General features: G+C 43.4%; 1 protein-coding gene across 1 annotated transcript; it reads left to right on the forward strand.

Annotated features, from left to right (window-relative positions):
- The first annotated feature begins 1,589 nt into the window (after positions 1-1,589).
- Positions 1,590-10,286, forward strand: LOC123732485 (zinc finger protein 2-like). Its single transcript, XM_045711677.1, has 2 exons — positions 1,590-2,137; positions 8,330-10,286. The coding sequence occupies exons 1-2, from the start codon at positions 1,834-1,836 to the stop codon at positions 9,562-9,564; spliced, it is 1,539 nt and encodes a 512-aa protein (XP_045567633.1). The 5' UTR covers positions 1,590-1,833; the 3' UTR covers positions 9,565-10,286.
- The last annotated feature ends 17,045 nt before the right edge of the window (positions 10,287-27,331 follow it).

Here is a 27,331-nt window from a genome sequence, read left to right on the forward strand (position 1 = left end):
GTGCATCCTATCTTTTTTCATCTATTGACATTCCCAAATCCACTTTCTGTACCTTAGATAGGCTTTTGTACAACTTCATATGGAAAAACAAGCCACATAAGATAAAAAGAGATGTTATCACCAACAGGGTTTGTGATGGCGGTCTAAATGTCTTAGATTTCACTCTCTTCAATCAGATATCAAAGGTCAACTGGATTAAAAGGTACATAAAAAATCCTCATAGCTTCTGGAATATTATACCTCATTTTGTTTTTCAGAAGTTCGGCGGGCTTAATTTTTTACTACAATGTCCATATATTGTGGGTAAAATTTCTGAGAAACTGGCGGTTTTTCACAAGCAGGCTTTAATGTGCTGGGCTTTGTTGTATAAACACAACTTTTCACCTCATAAATGTTTTATTTGGAACAATGGGTCAATATTACATAGAAATAAGATGTTATTTAACCATAAATGGTTCTCGAAAAACATTGTTCTTGTCAGCCAAATGGTTAATAACAGTGGGAATCTATTTACACGGAGAGAATTTATGGAAATATACAACTTTGAGGTTTCAAGCAAGGAATATGACACTGTTATTAAAGCTATACCTAGTGGGATAAAAACTTTACTTCAGAATAATGCATATTTTGGAATATCTCCGATTGTAAGCGATTTTCAGGTGAATGGCATACTAAGTCATAAATCTCTTTTATTTTATTAGGAAAATGTTTCTTACACAAATCAAAATTTATGAAGAAAAATCCCCTTTTCTTAATTTTTTTTATCTGATTTGGAAAACAATTTAGAGTCTTTAAAACATATCCAAAACAAAATGTCAAAAAATTTTATTCGCTATATGTATGTATTTGATATAATGTGGAATAGTTTTTTTCCTTTTTTTTCTCAATTCTTTGGAATCCCTCTGGCTGTTATGTTTATGTTTTGCATGTTACTGTTAAAATTAAAAATAAAGAAAAATTTAAAAAAGAAGCGTTCCGTCCACTAGATTATACATCACACCAACAGCATCGCCTTAAAGTCCCACATGATGTATTGTTACACCATGTAGGAGCAGTATAGACCTAGTCTTTTCATTATATACATCTACATGATGTATTGTTACACCATGTAGGAGCAGTATAGACCTAGTCTGTTCATTATATACATCTACATGATGTATTGTTACACCATGTAGGAGCAGCATAGACCTAGTCAGTTCATTATATACATCTACATGATGTATTGTTACACCATGTAGGAGCAGCATAGACCTAGTCTGTTCATTATATACATCTACATGATGTATTGTTACACCATGTAGGAGCAGTATAGACCTACAGTTGCTTGCAATTTATTTAGATTTGGTTTGACTTAATGAAACTGCCTTAAATGTGCTGTAGTAAACATTTTTCATTCACACTAATCAATCAACAGATTCCTGTCATTGTATGTCTCAATATAATAGTATTATTTAATTAAATCCATGTAAAATAATCTTTGTCTGAAAATAAAATCTGATCCTCAACTGCGTTTCCCTCCAGTCAGCAGACGGCGATGTGCGTCTTTCAGGCGATGCTGCCAGCGTGACGTATAATCTAGTGGACGGTTCTTCATAAACAGCTCGTCAACCACCTCGGTAGCTTGCTAGCCAACATAGCCGAAAGATTCAAGCTGTTTAGACGCTTTTGGCGTATATTAGCTAAGGTGTTTTAGACACACTTCTGTCGTATCTACTTGTTAACCTATTTAATTTAATATTACATTATTTTGTATTAGTCAGCTATAGTAGCTGGCTGCTTAAGTTAGCATTAGCCTAGTCGCTAATCATAGCTAGGTAGCTAACATCCCCGAACATGAGCTCCCTAAACTACTCCCCTCATGTTAAAGAAGAGGAGGTCTGCTGGACGGAGAAAGAAGCTCTGGGGCTGAACATTGTCGTGAAAGAGGAGAAGGAAGAGGAGGATGTTACTGTGAAAACAGAAGTAGAGGGTGAGGCTGTTACAGTGAAAGAAGAGGAAGACGCGCTCAGAGTGAAAGAGGAGGAGGATGTTACAGTGAAAGAAGAGGAGGATGCAGTTTTTGGAGTGAAGAAGGAAGGAGAGATTACTGTCACATTGAAAGATGAAGAGGTGGAGATAGGAGATCTTTTTAACACCAGTAAGTACCGCCTTCAATTAGTTTTTAACTTTGGATATTCGGAGTTGGCTCGTCAATACCTCTTCAACGGAGGGCCCTGGGATGATGACTGATATGTCTAGAATCCGACGACGTAGAGAGCAAGCTACCCCTTGTTTTCTCCGTTCCGTTTCTTAAAAGTGACTTAACATATATTTTGAGAAGGGTCTATCCAGGGGCGAAAATCTGATATCAACTTTGGAGGGGACAATTACATGAAATTTTCTCAAGAACAATTCCTGAGGGGGACACTAAAAGTAGTGCTGTAACACATAGCCTACATTGTAATATGGTAAATGTATATTGAGGAACCAAAGAAATAAGGTGTTTGCCGTACTCCTAACTACCGGTACCCAAAACTACACAACTAATCACAACAGCAATACCTTTGCCTTTAACAAATCTTACTTCAGTCACCAGTTTAAGTTGAGAGTGGGGGTATCCATGGCATTTTCCAATTATGTTCCTATTTTACAAGTCAAAAAAATTGAGAACCTTTCATAATGTTGCCAAACAAAGACTCAACAAACTTACCTGAGACTCCCTGTCTCTGCCAGTCTGTCCCTACATATCTGTCCCCAACTCTGCTGTCTGTGTGCCATCTGTTGCCTGCTCTGCCTAATGACATCATTGTGAAACATTTCCATTAGAATTTCATTTCTTTCTTATGAACATTTTATCAACTAGTCTTTGAGATATTAGGCTATTAGGGTTCTTACTATGCGTTTTGGTGTATTGAAAAATACTCTTGATGTCCGTCTTTTATTTTTCTGCCATTTTTCTACCTGGCTGGCTGGCTGGCTACACACACACACAGTGTGTAGGTTATTTACAGTAGGAGATGGGCTTCTATCATCTATCATTCTATTTGGGCTTCAATCTAAAAGGTAGCTAGCAAATGTGATACGGATTAAAATGACAAGAGTTGACAGCTGTATGAGTTCACCATTTACACAACATATGCTGCAACCTTTTGTAATTTTAATAGTTTGTTTCATATTGGCTGGCTTCCAACAATAGCTGAATTTGCAAAGCTAGTCAGCACCAATTCAGTGTCAGTGGTGTTTGCTATAATCTTTGCTACCCGGGTTAAATAAAGGTGAAATAAAATAAATAAATAAAAGTTCACTTGCGACAATTTAGCTTTTGCAACGAGACCATTAAATATATTTAAGACAATGGTAGAAGAGAGTGTAGTTCTGTTCAGTTTGGACTTCAGTTTATCGCTAACCTTATCACAGGGACTTTGAAGCACTAACTTACATCATCTGCATGCTGATCTTGGAATAAATTGACGATAGCAAAGATTCCATCTTTGATGACGCCACATAAATGGAATAGGTACTAGCTAGCTTAATAGTTCATATTTGCGTGCTAGCTCTGCATATTCAGCTAGTGTGTGTGCGCGATTGACTGGATTAACCTCACGTCAGTTACGTTCATTGAGTGCCTTTCAGACAGTAGATACAACCTCTCTGTTACCTAGCAAGCTAAGGAACTGGCAGTGGATCAAACCATTGTGAGGCAAAGGGTGGGGGGGTCACAATCTTTTGAAACTTAAAAACGCGCTATTAACCTCTCTGGGCTAGGCGGGACGAATTCGTCCCACCTACGCAACAGCCAGTTGAATCCCGTGGCGCGATTTTCAAATACCTTAGAAATGCTATTACTTCAATTTCTCAAACATATAACTATTTTACAGCAGTTTAAAGACAAGACTCTCGTTAATCTAACCACACTGTCCGATTTCAAAAAGGCTTTACAACGAAAGCAAAACATTAGATTATGTCAGCAGAGTACCCAGCCAGAAATAATCAGACACCCATTTTTCAAGCTAGCATATAATGTCACATAAACCCAGAAGACAGCTAAATGCAGCACTAACCTTTGATGATCTTCATCAGATGACAATCCTAGGACATTATGTTATACAATACATGCATGTTTTGTTCAATCAAGTTCATATTTATATAAAAAAACAGCTTTTTACATTAGCATGTGACGTTCAGAACTAGCATACCCCCCGCAAACTTCCGGGGAATTTACTAACAATTTACTAAATTACTCACGATAAACGTTCACAAAAAACATAACAATTATTTTAAGAATTATAGATACAGAACTCCTTTGTGCAATCGAGGTGTCCGATTTTAAAATAGCTTTTCGGTGAAAGCACATTTTGCAATATTCTCAGTAGATAGCCCAGCCATCACGGCTAGCCATTTAGACACCGACCAAGTTTAGCCCTGACCAAAGTCAGATTTACTATTACAAAAGTTTGATTACCTTTGTTGTCTTCGTCAGAATGCACTCCCAGGACTGCTACTTCAATAACAAATGTTGGTTTGGTCCAAAATAATCCATCGTTATATCCAAATAGCGGAGTTTTGTTCGTGCGTGCCAGACACTATCCGAAATGGTAAATCAGGGTTACGAGCATGGCGCAACTCGTGACAAAAAAATTCTAAATATTCCATTACCGTACTTCGAAGCATGTCAACCGCTGTTTAAAATCCATTTTTATGCCATTTTTCTCGTAAAAAAACGATAATATTCCGACCGGGAATCTCCGTTTAGGTAAACAGAGGAAAGAAAACAAAGCTTTCGGTCGACGCGGGCACGAGCCTGAGTCTCACAGTACTGTAACCAGCCACTACCCAAACGCGCTACTTTTTTTCAGCCAGAGCCTGCAAACCACGATTCAGCTTTTTGCCGCCTTCTGAGAGACCATGTGAGCCGTAGGAAGTGTCACGTAACAGCAGAGATCCTTTGTAATGGATAGAGATGGCAAAGAAGGCCAAGAAATGGTCAGACAGGGTACTTCCTGTACAGAATCTTCTCAGGTTTTGACCTGCCATTTGAGTTCTGTTATACTCACAGACACCATTCAAACAGTTTTAGAAACTTTGGAGTGTTTTCTATCCAAAGCCAATAATTATATGCATATTCTAGTTACTGGGCAGGAGTAGTAACCAGATTAAATCGGGTACGTTTTTTATCCAGCCGTGTCAATACTGCCCCCTAGCCCTAACAGGTTAAGTGTCTATAATCAGCACAATTGCTTTCATTGCGTATTATTAATATTATTTAAATTACATAGTTATGTTTCAGTGATATATTGGGGGGGACAAATCATATTTTTCCCAGGATGGTGGGGTCGTGTGTCCCCCCCGTCCCCCCCGGGATTTCCGCCCCTGGGTCTATCTGCTGACCGCAGACTGGGGGGCACGGCATGTAGTGATTTTAATGTAGTGATGTTTTACTACACACCGTGCCCCCCAATAGAGCCATGTGAGAGTTGGGTTGGCTACACCAAAGATTATGGATATACTGACAAGATGTCTCTCCGCCCTAACAAGGGGAGTCGTTGTCCAAAAAGCTGCGCTGTGGGTTGTCTCACTCCCACCTACCCCGTCTTTGGATTGGTGGATTCATGTTATTATTGTAATCTATTGTTTACATTCTATGAGGGTTGTTGACGTCAACCGCCTGTATTCAATGAAGAGAGATGCTAAGCTACTAGCTTGAATATGCATAGCAATCTGGAGACAACTCCTATAGTGTTTTTAATCAAAGTTGTCGGTATGTCACGTGTCCACATAACAACTTAATCATTATGAAACTTCTGTTAGATCAAGTAAACCTCATGTAGCAAATAAGCCATTCATTATGTTGTTGACCAAATTCTACACTTTCCACATTGGGTTGATAATTGTTTCCACTTGGATACAACCTACTGTAGCCTACTGGCATGACCTAGAGAGATACAACCTACTGTAGCCTACTGGCATGACCTAGAGAGATACAACCTACTGTAGCCTACTGGCATGACCTAGAGAGATACAACCTACTGTAGCCTACTGGCATGACCTAGAGGGATACAACCTGCTGTAGCCTACTGGCATGACCTAGAGAGATACAACCTACTGTAGCCTACTGGCATGACCTTCAGAGATACAACCACTGGTATGCAAGCATTTCTATGCATGCAACAACAACCAAAGTGCTTCTTCATTCATTACTCTGGTAGACAGTTATGCCGTGCTCCATGTTGGATCCAACATCCCTAACAAATTGATGTTTATAATGTGTTATTGTCTGATTGATTTACTGTAGGGTCTCGTTAGTCTGTTTGGACACAGAGATACTTAGTTCATAATGTGTAGAGAACTGTTCCTTGATGGATAGGCTATTGTACAACACACAGAGCTATTTTCCTTTATTCAGGACATTTAGAATGACAACACATTACAGAGTAGCCTAGTGGGATTATTCACAAAATTATCTGGTTATGAAATGTCATGACGAATACATTTTAGTTTCCTTGTTTCACCTGAAATATTAAATATATAGTCCTAGGTCTATGTTATTGTTCGTGATGTTGTGGGTCCTACAGTAGGTCTATGTTGTTGTTATGGGTCCTACAGTAGGTCTATGTTGTTGTTAGGTGAAGTTATGGGTCCTACAGTAGGTCTATGTTGTTGTTAGGTGAAGCTATGGGCCTATTTGTTAAACACTTAGTGTACAAACTCTCATTGTCAGGCTGATGTTAAAGCTAGCCAAAGAGCATTTTACTGGTTGACGTGTTTTTTTGAAAGTATAAATCAGTTGATTTGCGACAATAACACAAACATATTAACCAGGACATTCAAACGAGCCTTACAATTATAATCCAAAAGTAGTGTAAAATGCACTCATAAGCAACCTGGAAATGGAGGCTATTTTTGCTGTCAGCCTATGAGAACTCCCCTGAGTTTTCCCCCACGGTGGTGAATTAGTGAATAGACACAGAGCTTAATGTGAGTTTCCTTCAGTAGCACTCCTGATCTTGCGCTGTAATATTCAGAATACATTGTGAAAAACTAAAATCTTCGCTCACCATTTTTGCTCCAGGCAGATATACTACATCCATAACTATCGGTTTCCTCATTACCAGATATACTACATCCATAACTAGTGGTTTCCTCATTACCAGATATACTATGTCCAAAACTAGTGGTTTCCTCATTACCAGATATACTACGTCCATAACTAGTGGTTTCCTCATTACCAGATATACTACGTCCATAACTAGTGGTTTCCTCATTACCAGATATACTACGTCCATAACTAGTGGTTTCCTCATTACCAGATATACTACGTCCATAACTAGTGGTTTCCTCATTACCAGATACACTACGTCCATAACTAGTGGTTTCCTCATTACCAGATACACTACATCCATAACTAGTGGTTTCCTCATTACCAGATACACTACGTCCATAACTAGTGGTTTCCTCATTACCAGATACACTACGTCCATAACTAGTGGTTTCCTCATTACTACGTCCATAACTAGTGGTTTCCTCATTACTACGTCCATAACTAGTGGTTTCCTCATTACCAGATATACTACGTCCATAACTAGTGGTTTCCTCATTACCAGATACACTACGTCCATAACTAGTGGTTTCCTCATTACCAGATACACTACGTCCATAACTAGTGGTTTCCTCATTACCAGATACACTATGTCCATAACTAGTGGTTTCCTCATTACTACATCCATAACTAGTGGTTTCCTCATTACTACGTCCATAACTAGTGGTTTCCTCATTACCAGATATACTACGTCCATAACTAGTGGTTTCCTCATTACCAGATATACTACGTCCATAACTAGTGGTTTCCTCATTAGCAGATATACTACATCCATAACTAGTGGTTTCCTCATTACCAGATATACGACATCCATAACTAGTTGTTTCCTCATTACCAGATATACTACATACATAACTAGCGGTTTCCTAATTACCAGATGTACTACATCCATAACTAGTGGTTTCCTCATTAGCAGGGACCAGTTTCTGCAACCAAATTGTGTGTGCATTGCCCTCGTGACGCAATTTTATCAAACACAGAAAGGGGCCTATATTGGAGACCAAAAGAAGTCTGGCACACTGCTTAGGATTTTAAAAATTTTAATATCTTATTTCTAGTTACCACTAATGTGAAAACAAGACAAAATATGATTGTTACTAACTTGACTGTCTTAATTGTCAAATAATTTAACTGACTTCAATTGTTGTACAACTTCATGGGTATGCTCTAGGCATAACCTTTTACCTCAAATAAACAGTGGATTTCTGCTGTTCTGGGCCTTTAACCATCTGTCTGACTTTGTCATTCACACAGGAGAGAGACGGGACAGTCGTGGATCCTCTGGGGAGCCTCAACAACATCATGATGCTGACGAGGCAGAGAAGAGTCTCTCCACATCAGAACTCCTCAAGAAACACCAGCAGAGATCCTCAGGAAAGAAACCTCACTGCTGCTCTGACTGTGGGAAACATTGCAAATCTTCATCAGAACTTAAAATACACCAGCGAGTCCACACAGGAGAGAAACCTTATAGCTGTAATCAATGTGGGAAGAGTTTTACTAAATCAATTAATCTGAAAACACATCTGAGAACACACACAAGAGAGAAGCCTTACAGCTGTGATCAATGTGGCAAGAGTTTTACTCAGTCAACCAACCTGGTATCACACCAGAGAACACACACAGGAGAGAAACCTTATAGCTGTGATCAGTGTGGCAAGAGTTTTACTCAGTCAAGTAGCCTGGTATCACACCAGCGAACACATACAGGAGAGCAGCCATATAGCTGTGATCAGTGTGGCAAGGGTTTTACTCGGTCAACCAACCTGGTATCACACCAGAGAACACACACAGGAGAGCAGCCATATAGCTGTGATCAGTGTGGCAAGAGCTTTACTAATTCAAGAAACCTGGTATCACACCAGAGAACACACACAGGAGAGAAACCTTATAGCTGTGAGCAATGTGGGAAAAACTTTTCCCGGATAGGATACCTTAAAGGACACCAGAGAACACACACAGGAGAGAAACCTTATAGCTGTGATCAATGTGGGAAGAGCTTTACTCAGTCAAGCAACCTGGTATCACACCAGAGAACACACACAGGAGGGCAGTCATATAGCTGTGAGCAATGTGGGAAAAGTTTTTCTCGGATAGGACACCTTAAAGGACACCAGAGAACGCACACAGGAGAGAAACCTTATAGCTGTAATCAATGTGGGAAGAGTTTTACTCATTCAAGCAACCTGGTATCACACCACAGAACACACACAGGAGAGAAGCCTTATAGCTGTGATCAGTGTGGTAAGAGTTTTACTCAGTCAAGCAACCTGGTATCACACCAGAGAACACACACAGGAGAGAAACCTTATAGCTGTGATCAATGTGGGAAAAACTTTTCTCAGGGAGAAAGCCTTAAAGAGCACCAGAGAACACACACAGGAGAGAAATCTTATAGCTGTGATCAGTGTGGCAAGAGATACTCTCATTCAAGTGGTCTGATTAAACATCAGAAAATACATGCAGGAGATCCACAGAGTGTGGAATGATCTCCAACACCAGATATGGGTAGTAGAACACAGAGTGTGGAATGATCTCCAACACCAGACCTGGGTAGTAGAACACAGAGTGTGGAATGATCTCCAACACCAGACCTGGGTAGTAGAACACAGAGTGTGGAATGATCTCCAACACCAGACCTGGGTAGTAGAACACAGAGTGTGGAATGATCTCCAACACCAGACCTGGGTAGTAGAACACAGAGTGTGGAATGATCTCCAACACCAGACCTGGGTAGTAGAACACAGAGTGTAGAATGACCTCCAACACCAGACCTGGGTAATAGAACACAGAGTGTAGAATAACCTCCAACACCAGATATGGGTAGTAGAACACAGAGTGTAGAATAACCTCCAACACCAGATATGGGTAGTAGAACACAGAGTGTGGAATGATCTCCAACACCAGACCTGGGTAGTAGAACACAGAGTGTAGAATGACCTCCAACACCAGACCTGGGTAATAGAACACAGAGTGTAGAATAACCTCCAACACCAGATATGGGTAGTAGAACACAGAGTGTAGAATAACCTCCAACACCAGATATGGGTAGTAGAACACAGAGTGTAGAATAACCTCCAACACCAGATATGGGTAGTAGAACACAGAGTGTAGAATGACCTCCAACACCAGACCTGGGTAGTAGAACACAGAGTGTAGAATGACCTCCAACACCAGACCTGGGTAGTAGAACACAGAGTGTGGAATGATCTCCAACACCAGACCTATATACATCAAATCACATTTTATTTGTCACATACACTTGTTTAGCAGATGTTATTGTGGGTGTAGCGAAATGCTTGTGTTTCTAGCTCCAACAGTCCAGTAATATCTAACAAGTAATATCTAACAATACACACAATCTAAAGGAATGGAATTAAGGATATATAAATATTTGGACGAGTGATGTCAGAGCTGCATAGACTAAGATACAGTAGAATAGGATAGAATACAGTATATACAAATGAGATGAGTAATACATAGACAGATACAGTAGAATAGGATAGAATACAGTATATACATATGAGATGAGTAATACATAGACTAAGATACAGTAGAATAGGATAGAATACAGTATATATATATGAGATGAGTAATGCCAGATATGTAAACATTATTAACATGCAGGAGAAGGAAAGATAGTGATGGTGCTCAGTGACATTGTTGCAAATGGTGGGGAACAACCAATTTTAGCATTTTTTATAATTTTACCCCCGTTTTTTCTCCCCAATTTCGATATTGTGATATTGCGTAGGCACTGGTATACACTGATTTATAAGGCCATATTGGGTAAAATGCCGTTTTATCTCTGTTCTTTTTTAGGTAAATAAATATCAATTACGGTCCCATTCTCATTTGCTTCTAACAGTACCAAAAATTAGAACAGGTCATGGTAGAAATAGTTTTAGTTACTCAGCTCCGTGGTCCTGGAATTCTCTCCTTAACATTTTGAAATTTGATGATCTAGTTTTCGTTGGTGGAGTTTAAACACGTCATCGATGTATATATCATAGAAGAGTGTAATTGTTTTTAGGCCAGCTGTTTTTAGTCAAGACGTTCGTGTTTTTAACGTAAAATGTTTTTGTTGTAATATATGTGTGTTTATAGTTTTGTTTAATGTTGTATTAGTGTATCTAAGTTGTTTTGTCTGAAACCTTGTTCCCCCTGCTGCTATTGGACCAGGTCTCTCTTGGAAAAGAGATGTTATCTCAATGAGAAAAACCTGTATAAATAAAGGTAAAAAAATAAAATACAAATATTGTCTCATCGCTGAAACTCCCCAACGGCTCAGGAGGTGGAGTCATGCGTCCTCTGAAACATGACCCGCCAAACCGCGCTTCTTAACACCTGCCCGCTTAACCCGGAAGCCAGCTGCACCAATGTGTCGGAAGAAACACTGTTCACCTGACGACCGAGGTCAGCCTGCAGGCGCCACAAGGAGTCGCTAGAGCAGTAAAGCCCCCCTGGCCAAACCCACCCCTAACCCAGGCACCACAAGGAGTCGCTAGAGTAGTAAAGCCCCCCCTGGCCAAACCCTCCCCTAACCCAGGCACCACAAGGAGTCGCTAGAGTAGTAAAGCCCCCCCTGGCCAAACCCTCCCCTAACCCAGGCGACACTTGGCCAATTGTGTGCCACCCTATGGGACTCCCGATCACAGCAGGTTCTGGTACAGCCCGGGAGTGGGATTTTGCCATTATTTCCGTTATATCAACACACTTGACACTCTCAACTATAAATCTCTTTGGCACCATAGACATCTAGTGACCACTTGACAATAATGTTCCATACAACGTTGTATTCCATGTTTGAAAGGTCTGTCATTTTCATTGAAGACAATCAAAGTTAACATTCCATAAAAGTTCATTGAAATGCTGAGTCTCAAATAGTCGCCTGTCCCTTTTAATAGCCGGGCGATGGCCCACATTATAGCAAATACATTTTGGGTCTAAATTAAATGAGCTACTATGATAATTTAATTACATGTTTTAAATAAAATGTCCATAATATCTACATTAATAGTGGAATGATAGTATTTCACAATATTCCTTCACATTTAGACTGTCTTCTGTTGTGAAGATGTGAAAACCCTCCCTCTCTGCCATCGGTGTCACTGAAAGCCGTGGTCATCTCCTTCTCAACCAACAATGGCAGACTGGGGCAAGCAGCCAATGTAGAAATCTACACTCTTCAATCAATTTCAGTACTGAATAGCGTAGGGAATTATTGTACCATCTAAATCGAAAATATATTTTCAATTACATTTTTTTTTTGTTTTTACCGCTGTTTGAAGTTGGTGGACGAAACTGAAAGTAAAATAGTCTCCACTATAGTCCGTGCTATCCGGGATCCTTCAGACGTCCCTACCCCACTGACCTCTCCACCATGTTACAGGGAAGTGTGATGGGGGGAGTTTGGAATGCAGACTAGTTGATGCAGTTCACCATGTTACAGGGAAGTGTGATGGGGGAGTTTGGAATGCAGACTAGTTGATGCAGTTCACCATGTTACAGGGAAGTGTGATGGGGGAGAGTTTGGAATGCAGACTAGTTGATGCAGTTCACCATGTTACAGGGAAGTGTGATGGGGGAGTTTGGAATGCAGACTAGTTGATGCAGTTCACCATGTTACAGGGAAGTGTGATGGGGGGAGTTTGGAATGCAGACTAGTTGATGCAGTCCACCATGTTACAGGGAAGTGTGATGGGGGAGTTTGGAATGCAGACTAGTTGATGCAGTTCACCATGTTACAGGGAAGTGTGATGGGGGGAGTTTGGAATGCAGACTAGTTGATGCAGTCCACCATGTTACAGGGAAGTGTGATGGGGGAGTTTGGAATGCAGACTTGTTGATGCAGTCCACCATGTTACAGGGAAGTGTGATGGGGGGAGTTTGGAATGCAGACTAGTTGATGCAGTTCACCATGTTACAGGGAAGTGTGATGGGGGGAGTTTGGAATGCAGACTAGTTGATGCAGTCCACCATGTTACAGGGAAGTGTGATGGGGGAGTTTGGAATGCAGACTTGTTGATGCAGTTCACCATGTTACAGGGAAGTGTGATGGGGGAGTTTGGAATGCAGACTAGTTGTTACAGTTCACCTAACTTCCACATGGGGAGACATTCTACATGTAGCACCTTTTAGTGCTGAATGAAACAGAGGTTCAGGTACATTTACCACATATGAAACATATACTAGTTGGCTGCTGTTACAGGCCTCCTTGTGCTGATGGGAAATATCTTGATGGAATCTGTCAAATGTTGGATAAAGTATCTGATGAAAACAGGAAAATGTATTTTTGGGGTGATTTGAATATTGACTGGTTTACCACCACCAACTGTCCACCGAGGAAAAAGCTTATTTCTGTGCCCAATGGTTGTAACATAACCCAAGGTGACACTACCAACCAGAATGTTCACTAAGTCTGATACCACATCATCGACCTGTATTGATCATAACCCAAGGTGACACTACCAACCAGAATGTTCACTAAGTCTGATACCACATCATCGACCTGTATTGATCATAACCCAAGGTGACAATACCAACCAGAATGTTCACTAAGTCTGATACCACATCATCGACCTGTATTGATCATAACCCAAGGTGACAATACCAACCAGAATGTTCACTAAGTCTGATACCACATCATCGACCTGTATTGATCATAACCCAAGGTGACACTACCAACCAGAATGTTCACTAAGTCTGATACCACATCATCGACCTGTATTGATCATAACCCAAGGTGACAATACCAACCAGAATGTTCACTAAGTCTGATACCACATCATCGACCTGTATTGATCATAACCCAAGGTGACACTACCAACCAGAATGTTCACTAAGTCTGATACCACATCATCGACCTGTATTGATCATAACCCAAGGTGACACTACCAACCAGAATGTTCATTAAGTCTGATACCACATCATCAACCTGTATTGATCATATTTTTACCAACATGGCTGAACATTATTCTAAAGCTGTATCAGTGGTGATCAGAACCTGGTGACACTCAAGAGAAAAACACAAATACCAAAGACTGATCCTAAAGTAACCTACCCACGGCCCTACAAGAGGTTCAGTCAGGACTCATGTACCAAAGACTGATCCTAAAGTAACCTACCCAAGACCCTACAAGAGGTTCAGCCAGGACTCATATACCAAAGGCTGATCCTAAAGTAACCTACCCAAGGCCCTACAAGAGGTTCAATCAGGACTCATTTGTGGATGAGGTTCAGAATGTGCGATGGCTGGAAGTGTGTAGTGAGGATGATCCTGAAAGGGCACTGAGTGTGTTTATGAAATGATGTATGAGTTTTGTTGATAAGCAAGGCCCCATTAAGAAAACGGACTGAGGTCAAACGATGCCTCAGGGATTGCTGAGCTGAGAAATGGAACGGTTCAACTTAATGAAACCAAAAAGGTAGTGGACAGATCTGTCTGATGAGCAAAGTTATTGTAGATGAATACATCTAGTGACCAAGCTAGACCAGTTATTGTAGATTAATACATCTAGTGACCAAGCTAGACCAGTTATTGTAAATGAATACATCTAGTGACCAAGCTAGACCAGTTATTGTAGATGAATACATACATCTAGTGACCAAGCTAGACCAGTTATTGTAAATGAATACATCTAGTGACCAAGCTAGACCAGTTATTGTAGATTAATACTTCTAGTGACCAAGCTAGACCAGTTATTGTAGATTAATACATCTAGTGACCAAGCTAGAACAGTTATTGTAGATTAATACATCTAGTGACCAAGCTAGACCAGTTATTGTAGATGAATACATCTAGTGACCAAGCTAGACCAGTTATTGTAGATGAATACATCTAGTGACCAAGCTAGACCAGTTATTGTAGATGAATACATCTAGTGACCAAGCTAGTCCAGTTATTGTAAATGAATACATCTAGTGACCAAGCTAGACCAGTTATTGTAAATGAATACATCTAGTGACCAAGCTAGACCAGTTATTGTAGATTAATACATCTAGTGACCAAGCTAGACCAGTTATTGTAAATGAATACATCTAGTGACCAAGCTAGACCAGTTATTGTAGATGAATACATCTAGTGACCAAGCTAGTCCAGTTATTGTAAATGAATACATCTAGTGACCAAGCTAGACCAGTTATTGTAAATGAATACATCTAGTGACCAAGCTAGACCAGTTATTGTAAATGAATACATCTGGTGACTAAGGTAAAAAGAAAGGATATTATCATCACTAAATCAAGGCTGATGGAAAACATCTATGGACAACTTTGATTCAACACAAGTGGCAGACATGTTTGAATTCCTACCCATTATAACATTCATTACCAAAACCACCTGACATTGCAAGTTACTTTAATTACTATTTGACAGGTAAGGTGGACACATTGAGAAATGAGTCCAACTGACGGCTCCCTGAATCGGACCACAGAGTGAAGGAAAAGCAGTCAACAAGTGCTCAGCATATGTGGGCACTCTTTCAAGACTGTTGGAAAAGCATTCCAGGTGAAGCTGGTTAAGCGAATGCAAAGCTGTCAATAAGGCAAAGTGTGGCTTTTTGAAAAATCTCAAATATTCATTAACACTTTTTTGGTTACTACATGATTCTATGTGTGTTATTTCATAGTTTTTATGTCTTCACTATTATTCTACAAAGTAGAAAATAATAAAAATAAAGAAAAACCCTTGAATGAGTAGGTTGTTCTAAAACTTTTGACCGGGAGTGTATGAATTAACGCAAAAACATAACTGTTTGTGCTTATAGGAAACCAGATCTTCAATACAACTAAGTTACTAAGTATTTAACCACACTGTGTTGTTACACTGGTGAGTAAAAACTCATGCATCCTACACTTTAACCTTTTGTCTGAAAATAAAATGTACATTTTACTCAACTGCGTTACCCACTCCAGCCAGCAGATGGCGGTCTGGGAATTTAAGGCGATGCTGTTGGTGTGACGTATAATCTAGTGGACGGAACACTTCTTTCAACAGCAGCAACAGTTAGTCAGCCACCTCCGTAGCTTGCTAGACAAAATAGCCGAACCAATAAAGCTCTTTAGATGCTTTCGTGTATATTACCCACTTTGTTTTAAACCCACTTATGTCGTCTAGTTAGTTATCCGATTTAATATCATATTTATGGTGTTGTTGTTATTATTCAGCTAGCGGGCTGGTTAAGTTAGCATTAGCCTAGCTAACATCCCCGACCATGAGTTTACTAAGCTACTCTCCTCCTGCTAAAGAAGAGGTCTGCTGGACGGAGAAAGAAGTTATCGTGTAAGAGGAGGAGGATGTCACAGTAAAACAAGAAGTAGAGGGTGAGGCTGTTACTGTGAAAGAAGAAAATTATGCGTTGAGTGTGAAAGAAGAGGAGGATGTTACAGTAAAAGGAGAGGAGGATGCAGTTTATGGAGTGAAAGAGGAAGAGGGGGAGATGACTGTTACATCGAAAAAGGAGGAGGAAGAAGAGGAGGAAACTGGATATCTGGGCCTGGTTTCCTAAACTAATCTTAAGGCGTCCAATGGTTCTAACGATGAACTTAGCCATAAGATGGTTTTGAGAAACCGTTCCCTGATTAATACTAGTAAGTACTGTCTTAAATACAGAGGCACAAACTCTGGAGTTGTTGAACTGATGTTTGGTGTTAAAGGGGAAATATGCAATTGCTACATCCATAGTTGGACTAATAAATGATTTATTTATAGCCGTTGATTCTTGACGAATATAACACATGCCTCATGAGCTTAGTTCAACTGTTGTACCCCATCAGAACCCAAATAAGCTTTTTTTACTCCAATGTCTAGAATCAATGTAAATCAACACTGTATAGCCTCAACATGGTTAAAACTATAATGTTGATATCATGGATGGTCAGTCCTTGCATCCATAGGTCTGTCTGTCTGTAGTTACATTTCTCCAACCCCATAATCATCTTATTACCAAAACAGTGGTGGAATGACAGATTTGTTATTGTTTGAACTGCAGATTGCTGGGTTGTGTGGGATTTTTAAACAGCAACAAAATGGCTGCCCAGAGGCTTGGTTTGGTAAACAGCTGAGGGATGGGGGCTGGAGAAATGTAACCACTCTCAAATTAATAGAGAAAGCTATTGTAGCAACCTTAACCCAACACCTAGTGTCCTCTTTAAGAAGTTCAGACATCTTGGCGTAACAGTTATAAGGTGTTGACTTGACAGTCGCTGGACCCAGGTTTGAGTTCAGCTCAGGGCTACCCCCTGAATTCACCACACTCTGAATACAAGGACTGGCCATGCATATTGTCATAATGATAGTTTAACCAGGTTTCTATGATATATAGTATATTCTATAATTCATCCATGATGTCATAATGATAGTTTAACCAGGTTTCTAGGCTATATAGTATATTCTAGAATTCATCCATGATGTCATAATGATAGTTTAACCAGGTTTCTAGGCTATATAATATATTGTAGAATTCATCCATGATGTCATAATGATAGTTTAACCAGGTTTCTAGGCTATATAGTATATTCTAGAATTCATCCATGATGTCATAATGATAGTTTAACCAGGTTTCTAGGCTATATAGTATATTCTAGAATTCATCCATGATGTCATAATGATAGTTTAACCAGGTTTCTAGGCTATATAGTATATTCTAGAATTCATCCATGATGTCATAATGATAGTTTTAACCAGGTTTCTAGGCTATATAATATATTGTAGAATTCATCCATGATGTCATAATGATAGTTTAACCAGGTTTCTAGGCTATATAGTATATTCTAGAATTCATCCATGATGTCATAATGATAGTTTAACCAGGTTTCTAGGCTATATAGTATATTCTACAATTGCCAGTGATTTCTTATGGGGGTCAAATTATTACAGTTGTTGATAAGTCATTTTATAATATTCAGCAAATTTTTTCGCGGAATTACATTAAAGGCAAAACATAACTAGATTCAATTACATTCATGAATTGGTTTGAAACCTTTGTTTTAAACACTTCTCAAAGTTGGTGCCTTGACGGATTTGTAAAAAATGGTTTGTCATGAAACACTTTTTAAAAATAATTTAAATGTAACCTTTATTTAACTAGGCAAGTCAGTTAAGCACAAATTCTTATTTACAATGACTGCCTACCCTGGACGACGCTGGGCCAGTTGTGCGCCGCCCTATGGGACTCCCAATCACGACCGGTTGTGATACAGCCTGGATTTGAACCAGGGTGCCTGTAGTGACACCTCAAGCACTGATATGCAGTGTCCGCTGCGCCACTCGGGAGCCCCAAAATCATGTTCTAGTGCTGTCCCAAGCTAAAATATATCTTGGTTAACCAAGAGTTATCTGTTCTTTCTACCAATCGCCCCATGTGTTTTTATAAAATCAACTGTATGTAGTGAACTGGACTGACGCTTTAAGCATTCTGTTTGATTAAATAATTAAGACACACAAATGACTGGAAGTCATAACTAGAGGGAGCCAGTCATCACTATAATCTGACTAGAGGGAGCCAGTCGTCACTATAACCTGACTAGAGGGAGCCAGTCGTCAATATAACCTGACTAGAGGGAGCCAGTCATCACTATAACCTGACTAGAGGGAGCCAGTCGTCACTATAACCTGACCTAGAGGGAGCCAGTCGTCACTATAACCTGACTAGAGGGAGCCAGTCGTCAACGTAACCTGACTAGAGGGAGCCAGTCATCACTATAACCTGACTAGAGGGAGCCAGTCGTCACTATAACCTGACTAGACGGAGCCAGTCGTCACTATAACCTGACTAGAGGGAGCCAGTCATCACTATAACCTGACTAGAGGGAGCCAGTCATCAATGTAACCTGACTAGAGGGAGCCAGTCGTCACTATAACCTGACTAGAGGGAGCCAGTCGTCACTATAACCTGACTAGAGGGAGCCAGTCGTCACTATAACCTGACTAGAGGGAGCCAGTCATCACTATAACCTGACTAGAGGGAGCCAGTCGTCACTATAACCTGACTAGAGGGAGCCAGTCATCACTATAACCTGACTAGAGGGAGCCAGTCGTCACTATAACCTGACTAGAGGGAGCCAGTCGTCACTATAACCTGACTAGAGGGAGCCAGTCGTCACTATAACCTGACTAGAGGGAGCCAGTCGTAAACGTAACCTGACTAGAGGGAGCCAGTCATCACTATAACCTGACTAGAGGGAGCCAGTCGTCACTATAACCTGACTAGAGGGAGCCAGTCGTCAACGTAACCTGACTAGAGGGAGCCAGTCGTCACTATAACCTGACTAGAGGGAGCCAGTCGTCAACGTAACCTGACTAGAGGGAGCCAGTCGTCACTATAACCTGACTAGAGGGAGCGAGTCGTCAACGTAACTTCACTAGAGGGAGCCAGTCGTCACTATAACCTGACTTAGAGGGAGCCAGTCGTCACTATAACCTGACTAGAGGGAGCCAGTCATCACTATAACCTGACTAGAGGGAGCCAGTCGTCACTATAACCTGACTAGAGGGAGCCAGTCGTCACTAATACCTGACCAGAGGGAGCCAGTCATCACTATAACCTGACTAGAGGGAGCCAGTCGTCAACGTAACCTGACTAGAGGGAGCCAGTCATCACTATAACCTGACTAGAGGGAGCCAGTCATCAATATAACCTGACTAGAGGGAGCCAGTCGTCAACGTAACCTGACTAGAGGGAGCCGGTCATCACTATAACCTGACTAGAGGGAGCCGGTCGTCACTATAACCTGACTAGAGGGAGCCAGTCGACACTATAACCTGACTAGAGGGAGCCAGTCGTCACTATAACCTGACTAGAGGGAGCCAGTCGTCACTATAACCTGACTAATGGGAGCCAGTCATCACTATAACCTGACTAGAGGGAGCCAGTCGTCACTATAACCTGACTAGAAGGAGCCAGTCGTCAACGTAACCTGACTAGAGGGAGCCAGTCGTCAACATAACCTGACTAGAGGGAGCCAGTCGTCACTATAACCTGACCAGAGGGAGCCAGTCGTCACTAAAACCTGACTAGAGGGAGCCAGTCGGCACTATAACCTGACTAGAGGGAGCCAGTCATCACTATAACCTGACTAGAGGGAACCAGTCGTCACTATAACCTGACTAGAGGGAACCAGTCGTCACTATAACCTGACTAGAGGGAGCCAGTCATCACTATAACCTGACTAGAGGGAGCCAGTCATCACTATAACCTGACTAGAGGGAGCCAGTCATCACTATAACCTGACTAGAGGGAGCCAGTCGTCACTATAACCTGACTAGAGGGAGCCAGTCGTCACTATAACCTGACTAGAGGGAGCCAGTCGTCAACGTAACCTGACTAGAGGGAGCCAGTCGTCAACGTAACCTGACTAGAGGGAGCCAGTTGTCACTATAACCTGACTAGAGGGAGCCAGTCATCAACATAACCTGACTAGAGGGAGCCAGTCATCACTATAACCTGACTAGAGGGAGCCAGTCGTCACTATAACCTGACCAGAGGGAGCCAATCGTCACTATAACCTGACCAGAGGGAGCCAGTCATCACTATAACCTGACTAGAGGGAGCCAGTCATCACTATAACCTGACTAGAGGGAGCCAGTCGTCACTATAACCTGACCAGAGGGAGCCAGTCGTCACTATAACCTGACCAGAGGGAGCCAGTCGTCACTATAACCTGACTAGAGGGAGCCAGTCATCACCATAACCTGACTAGGGGGAGCCAGTCGTCACTATAACCTGACTATAGGGAGCCAGTCGTCAACGTAACCTGACTAGAGGGAGCCAGTCGTCACTATAACCTGACTAGAGGGAGCCAGTCGTCAACGTAACCTGACTAGAGGGAGCCAGTCGTCAACGTAACCTGACTAGAGGGAGCCAGTCGTCACTGTAACCTGACTAGAGATAGCCAGTCATCACTATAACCTGACTAGAGGGAGCCAGTCGTCAACGTAACCTGACTAGAGGGAACCAGTCGTCACTATAACCTGACTAGAGGGAGCCAGTCGTCACTATAACCTGACTAGAGGGAGCCAGTCATCACTATAACCTGACTAGAGGGAGCCAGTCGTCACTATAACCTGACTAGAGGGAGCCAGTCGTCACTATAACCTGACTAGAGGGAGCCAGTCGTCACTATAACCTGACTAGAGGGAGCCAGTCGTCACTATAACCTGACTAGAGGGAGCCAGTCGTCACTATAACCTGACTAGAGGGAGCCAGTCGTCACTATAACCTGACTAGAGGGAGCCAGTCGTCACTATAACCTGACTAGAGGGAGCCAGTCGTCAACGTAACCTGACTAGAGGGAGCCAGTCATCACTATAACCTGACTAGAGGGAGCCAGTCGTCACTATAACCTGACTAGAGGGAGCCAGTCGTCAACGTAACCTGACTAGAGGGAGCCAGTCATCACTATAACCTGACTAGAGGGAGCCAGTCGTCAACGTAACCTGACTAGAGGGAGCCGGTCATCACTATAACCTGACTAGAGGGAGCCAGTCGACACTATAACCTGACTAGAGGGAGCCAGTCGTCACTATAACCTGACTAGAGGGAGCCAGTCGTCACTATAACCTGACTAATGGGAGCCAGTCATCACTATAACCTGACTAGAGGGAGCCATTCGTCACTATAACCTGACTAGAAGGAGCCAGTCGTCAACGTAACCTGACTAGAGGGAGCCAGTCGTCAACATAACCTGACTAGAGGGAGCCAGTCGTCACTATAACCTGACCAGAGGGAGCCAGTCGTCACTAAAACCTGACTAGAGGGAGCCAGTCGGCACTATAACCTGACTAGAGGGAGCCAGTCATCACTATAACCTGACTAGAGGGAACCAGTCGTCACTATAACCTGACTAGAGGGAGCCAGTCATCACTATAACCTGACTAGAGGGAGCCAGTCGTCACTATAACCTGACTAGAGGGAGCCAGTCATCACTATAACCTGACTAGAGGGAGCCAGTCATCACTATAACCTGACTAGAGGGAGCCAGTCGTCACTATAACCTGACTAGAGGGAGCCAGTCGTCAACGTAACCTGACTAGAGGGAGCCAGTCGTCAACGTAACCTGACTAGAGGGAGCCAGTTGTCACTATAACCTGACTAGAGGGAGCCAGTTATCAACATAACCTGACTAGAGGGAGCCAGTCATCACTATAACCTGACTAGAGGGAGCCAGTCGTCACTATAACCTGACCAGAGGGAGCCAATCGTCACTATAACCTGACCAGAGGGAGCCAGTCATCACTATAACCTGACTAGAGGGAGCCAGTCGTCACTATAACCTGACTAGAGGGAGCCAGTCATCACTATAACCTGACTAGAGGGAGCCAGTCGTCACTATAACCTGACTAGAGGGAGCCAGTCGTCACTATAACCTGACTAGAGGGAGCCAGTCGTCACTATAACCTGACTAGAGGGAGCCAGTCGTAAACGTAACCTGACTAGAGGGAGCCAGTCATCACTATAACCTGACTAGAGGGAGCCAGTCGTCACTATAACCTGACTAGAGGGAGCCAGTCGTCAACGTAACCTGACTAGAGGGAGCCAGTCGTCACTATAACCTGACTAGAGGGAGCCAGTCGTCAACGTAACCTGACTAGAGGGAGCCAGTCATCACTATAACCTGACTAGAGGGAGCCAGTCGTCACTATAACCTGACTAGAGGGAGCGAGTCGTCAACGTAACTTCACTAGAGGGAGCCAGTCGTCACTATAACCTGACTTAGAGGGAGCCAGTCGTCACTATAACCTGACTAGAGGGAGCCAGTCGTCACTATAACCTGACTTAGAGGGAGCCAGTCGTCACTATAACCTGACTTAGAGGGAGCCAGTCGTCACTATAACCTGACTAGAGGGAGCCAGTCATCACTATAACCTGACTAGAGGGAGCCAGTCGTCACTATAACCTGACTAGAGGGAGCCAGTCTCAACGTAACCTGACCAGAGGGAGCCAGTCGTCACTATAACCTGACCAGAGGGAGCCAGTCATCACTATAACCTGACTAGAGGGAGCCAGTCGTCACTATAACCTGACTAGAGGGAGCCAGTCGTCACTAATACCTGACCAGAGGGAGCCAGTCATCACTATAACCTGACTAGAGGGAGCCAGTCGTCAACGTAACCTGACTAGAGGGAGCCAGTCATCACTATAACCTGACTAGAGGGAGCCAGTCATCAATATAACCTGACTAGAGGGAGCCAGTCGTCAACGTAACCTGACTAGAGGGAGCCGGTCATCACTATAACCTGACTAGAGGGAGCCAGTCGTCACTATAACCTGACTAGAGGGAGCCAGTCGACACTATAACCTGACTAGAGGGAGCCAGTCGTCACTATAACCTGACTAGAGGGAGCCAGTCGTCACTATAACCTGACTAATGGGAGCCAGTCATCACTATAACCTGACTAGAGGGAGCCAGTCGTCACTATAACCTGACTAGAAGGAGCCAGTCGTCAACGTAACCTGACTAGAGGGAGCCAGTCGTCAACATAACCTGACTAGAGGGAGCCAGTCGTCACTATAACCTGACCAGAGGGAGCCAGTCGTCACTAAAACCTGACTAGAGGGAGCCAGTCGGCACTATAACCTGACTAGAGGGAGCCAGTCATCACTATAACCTGACTAGAGGGAACCAGTCGTCACTATAACCTGACTAGAGGGAGCCAGTCATCACTATAACCTGACTAGAGGGAGCCAGTCGTCACTATAACCTGACTAGAGGGAGCCAGTCATCACTATAACCTGACTAGAGGGAGCCAGTCATCACTATAACCTGACTAGAGGGAGCCAGTCATCACTATAACCTGACTAGAGGGAGCCAGTCGTCACTATAACCTGACTAGAGGGAGCCAGTCGTCAACGTAACCTGACTAGAGGGAGCCAGTCGTCAACGTAACCTGACTAGAGGGAGCCAGTTGTCACTATAACCTGACTAGAGGGAGCCAGTCATCAACATAACCTGACTAGAGGGAGCCAGTCATCACTATAACCTGACTAGAGGGAGCCAGTCGTCACTATAACCTGACCAGAGGGAGCCAATCGTCACTATAACCTGACCAGAGGGAGCCAGTCATCACTATAACCTGACTAGAGGGAGCCAGTCGTCACTATAACCTGACCAGAGGGAGCCAGTCGTCACTATAACCTGACCAGAGGGAGCCAGTCGTCACTATAACCTGACTAGAGGGAGCCAGTCATCACCATAACCTGACTAGGGGGAGCCAGTCGTCACTATAACCTGACTATAGGGAGCCAGTCGTCAACGTAACCTGACTAGAGGGAGCCAGTCGTCACTATAACCTGACTAGAGGGAGCCAGTCGTCAACGTAACCTGACTAGAGGGAGCCAGTCGTCAACGTAACCTGACTAGAGGGAGCCAGTCGTCACTGTAACCTGACTAGAGATAGCCAGTCATCACTATAACCTGACTAGAGGGAGCCAGTCGTCAACGTAACCTGACTAGAGGGAACCAGTCGTCACTATAACCTGACTAGAGGGAGCCAGTCGTCACTATAACCTGACTAGAGGGAGCCAGTCATCACTATAACCTGACTAGAGGGAGCCAGTCGTCACTATAACCTGACTAGAGGGAGCCAGTCGTCACTATAACCTGACTAGAGGGAGCCAGTCGTCACTGTAACCTGACTAGAGGGAGCCAGTCGTCACTATAACCTGACTAGAGGGAGCCAGTCGTCACACGTAACTTGACTAGAGGGAGCCAGTCGTCACTATAACCTGACTTAGAGGGAGCCAGTCGTCACTATAACCTGACTAGAGGGAGCCAGTCGTCACTATAACCTGACTAGAGGGAGCCAGTCGTCACTATAACCTGACTAGAGGGAGCCAGTCGTCACTATAACCTGACTAGAGGGAGCCAGTCGTCAATGTAACCTGACTAGAGGGAGCCAGTCGTCACTATAACCTGACTAGAGGGAGCCAGTCGTCACTATAACCTGACTAGAGGGAGCGAGTCGTCAACGTAACTTGACTAGAGGGAGCCAGTCGTCACTATAACCTGACTTAGAGGGAGCCAGTCGTCACTATAACCTGACTAGAGGGAGCCAGTCGTCACTATAACCTGACTTAGAGGGAGCCAGTCGTCACTATAACCTGACTAGAGGGAGCCAGTCGTCACTATAACCTGACCAGAGGGAGCCAGTCGTCACTATAACCTGACTAGAGGGAGCCAGTCTCAACGTAACCTGCCCAGAGGGAGCCAGTCGTCACTATAACCTGACTAGAGGGAGCCAGTCATCACTATAACCTGACTAGAGGGAGCCAGTCGTCACTATAACCTGACTAGAGGGAGCCAGTCATCACTAATACCTGACCAGAGGGAGCCAGTCATCACTATAACCTGACTAGAGGGAGCCAGTCGTCAACGTAACCTGACTAGAGGGAGCCAGTCATCACTATAACCTGACTAGAGGGAGCCAGTCATCAATATAACCTGACTAGAGGGAGCCAGTCGTCAACGTAACCTGACTAGAGGGAGCCGGTCGTCACTATAACCTGACTAGAGGGAGCCAGTCGTCACTATAACCTGACTAGAGGGAGCCAGTCGACACTATAACCTGACTAGAGGGAGCCAGTCGTCACTATAACCTGACTAGAGGGAGCCAGTCGTCACTATAACCTGACTAGAGGGAGCCAGTCGTCACTATAACCTGACTAGAGGGAGCCAGTCGACACTATAACCTGACTAGAGGGAGCCAGTCGTCACTATAACCTGACTAGAGGGAGCCAGTCGTCACTATAACCTGACTAATGGGAGCCAGTCATCACTATAACCTGACTAGAGGGAGCCAGTCGTCACTATAACCTGACTAGAAGGAGCCAGTCGTCAACGTAACCTGACTAGAGGGAGCCAGTCGTCACTATAACCTGACTAGAGGGAGCCAGTCGTCAACGTAACCTGACTAGAGGGAGCCAGTCGTCACTGTAACCTGACTAGAGATAGCCAGTCGTCACTGTAACCTGACTAGAGGTAGCCAGTCGTCACTACGTAACCTGACTAGAGGGAGCCAGTCGTCACTACGTAACCTGACTAGAGGGAGCCAGTCGTCACTATAACCTGACTAGAGGGAGCCAGTCGTCACTATAACCTGACTAGAGGGAGCCAGTCGTCACTATAACCTGACTAGAGGGAGCCAGTCGTCACTATAACCTGACTAGAGGGAGCCAGTCGTCACTATAACCTGACTAGAGGGAGCGAGTCGTCAACGTAACTTCACTAGAGGGAGCCAGTCGTCACTATAACCTGACTTAGAGGGAGCCAGTCGTCACTATAACCTGACTAGAGGGAGCCAGTCGTCACTATAACCTGACTAGAGGGAGCCAGTCGTCACTATAACCTGACTAGAGGGAGCCAGTCGTCACTATAACCTGACTAGAGGGAGCCAGTCGTCAACGTAACCTGACTAGAGGGAGCCAGTCATCACTATAACCTGACTAGAGGGAGCCAGTCGTCACTATAACCTGACTAGAGGGAGCGAGTCGTCAACGTAACTTCACTAGAGGGAGCCAGTCGTCACTATAACCTGACTTAGAGGGAGCCAGTCGTCACTATAACCTGACTAGAGGGAGCCAGTCGTCACTATAACCTGACTTAGAGGGAGCCAGTCGTCACTATAACCTGACTAGAGGGAGCCAGTCATCACTATAACCTGACTAGAGGGAGCCAGTCGTCACTATAACCTGACTAGAGGGAGCCAGTCTCAACGTAACCTGACCAGAGGGAGCCAGTCGTCACTATAACCTGACCAGAGGGAGCCAGTCATCACTATAACCTGACTAGAGGGAGCCAGTCGTCACTATAACCTGACTAGAGGGAGCCAGTCGTCACTAATACCTGACCAGAGGGAGCCAGTCATCACTATAACCTGACTAGAGGGAGCCAGTCGTCAACGTAACCTGACTAGAGGGAGCCAGTCATCACTATAACCTGACTAGAGGGAGCCAGTCATCAATATAACCTGACTAGAGGGAGCCAGTCGTCAACGTAACCTGACTAGAGGGAGCCAGTCATCACTATAACCTGACTAGAGGGAGCCGGTCGTCACTATAACCTGACCAGAGGGAGCCAGTCGACACTATAACCTGACCAGAGGGAGCCAGTCGTCACTATAACCTGACCAGAGGGAGCCAGTCGTCACTATAACCTGACTAGAGGGAGCCAGTCGTCACTATAACCTGACCAGAGGGAGCCAGTCGTCACTATAACCTGACTAGAAGGAGCCAGTCGTCACTACTAACCTGACTAGAG

This window comes from Salmo salar, chromosome ssa02 (assembly GCF_905237065.1).
Source record: "Salmo salar chromosome ssa02, Ssal_v3.1, whole genome shotgun sequence".
NCBI lineage: Eukaryota > Metazoa > Chordata > Actinopteri > Salmoniformes > Salmonidae > Salmo > Salmo salar.

What these genes read in the sequence shown, in the direction of transcription:
- LOC123732485 (XM_045711677.1), top strand. Translation starts at nt 1,834, where the DNA reads ATGAGCTCCCTAAACTACTCCCCTCATGTTAAAGAAGAGGAGGTCTGC. An exon ending in AGGAGATCTTTTTAACACCA is followed by an intron (nt 2,138 to 8,329) that starts GTAAGTACCGCC and finishes TCATTCACACAG; the next exon opens with GAGAGAGACGGGACAGTCGT.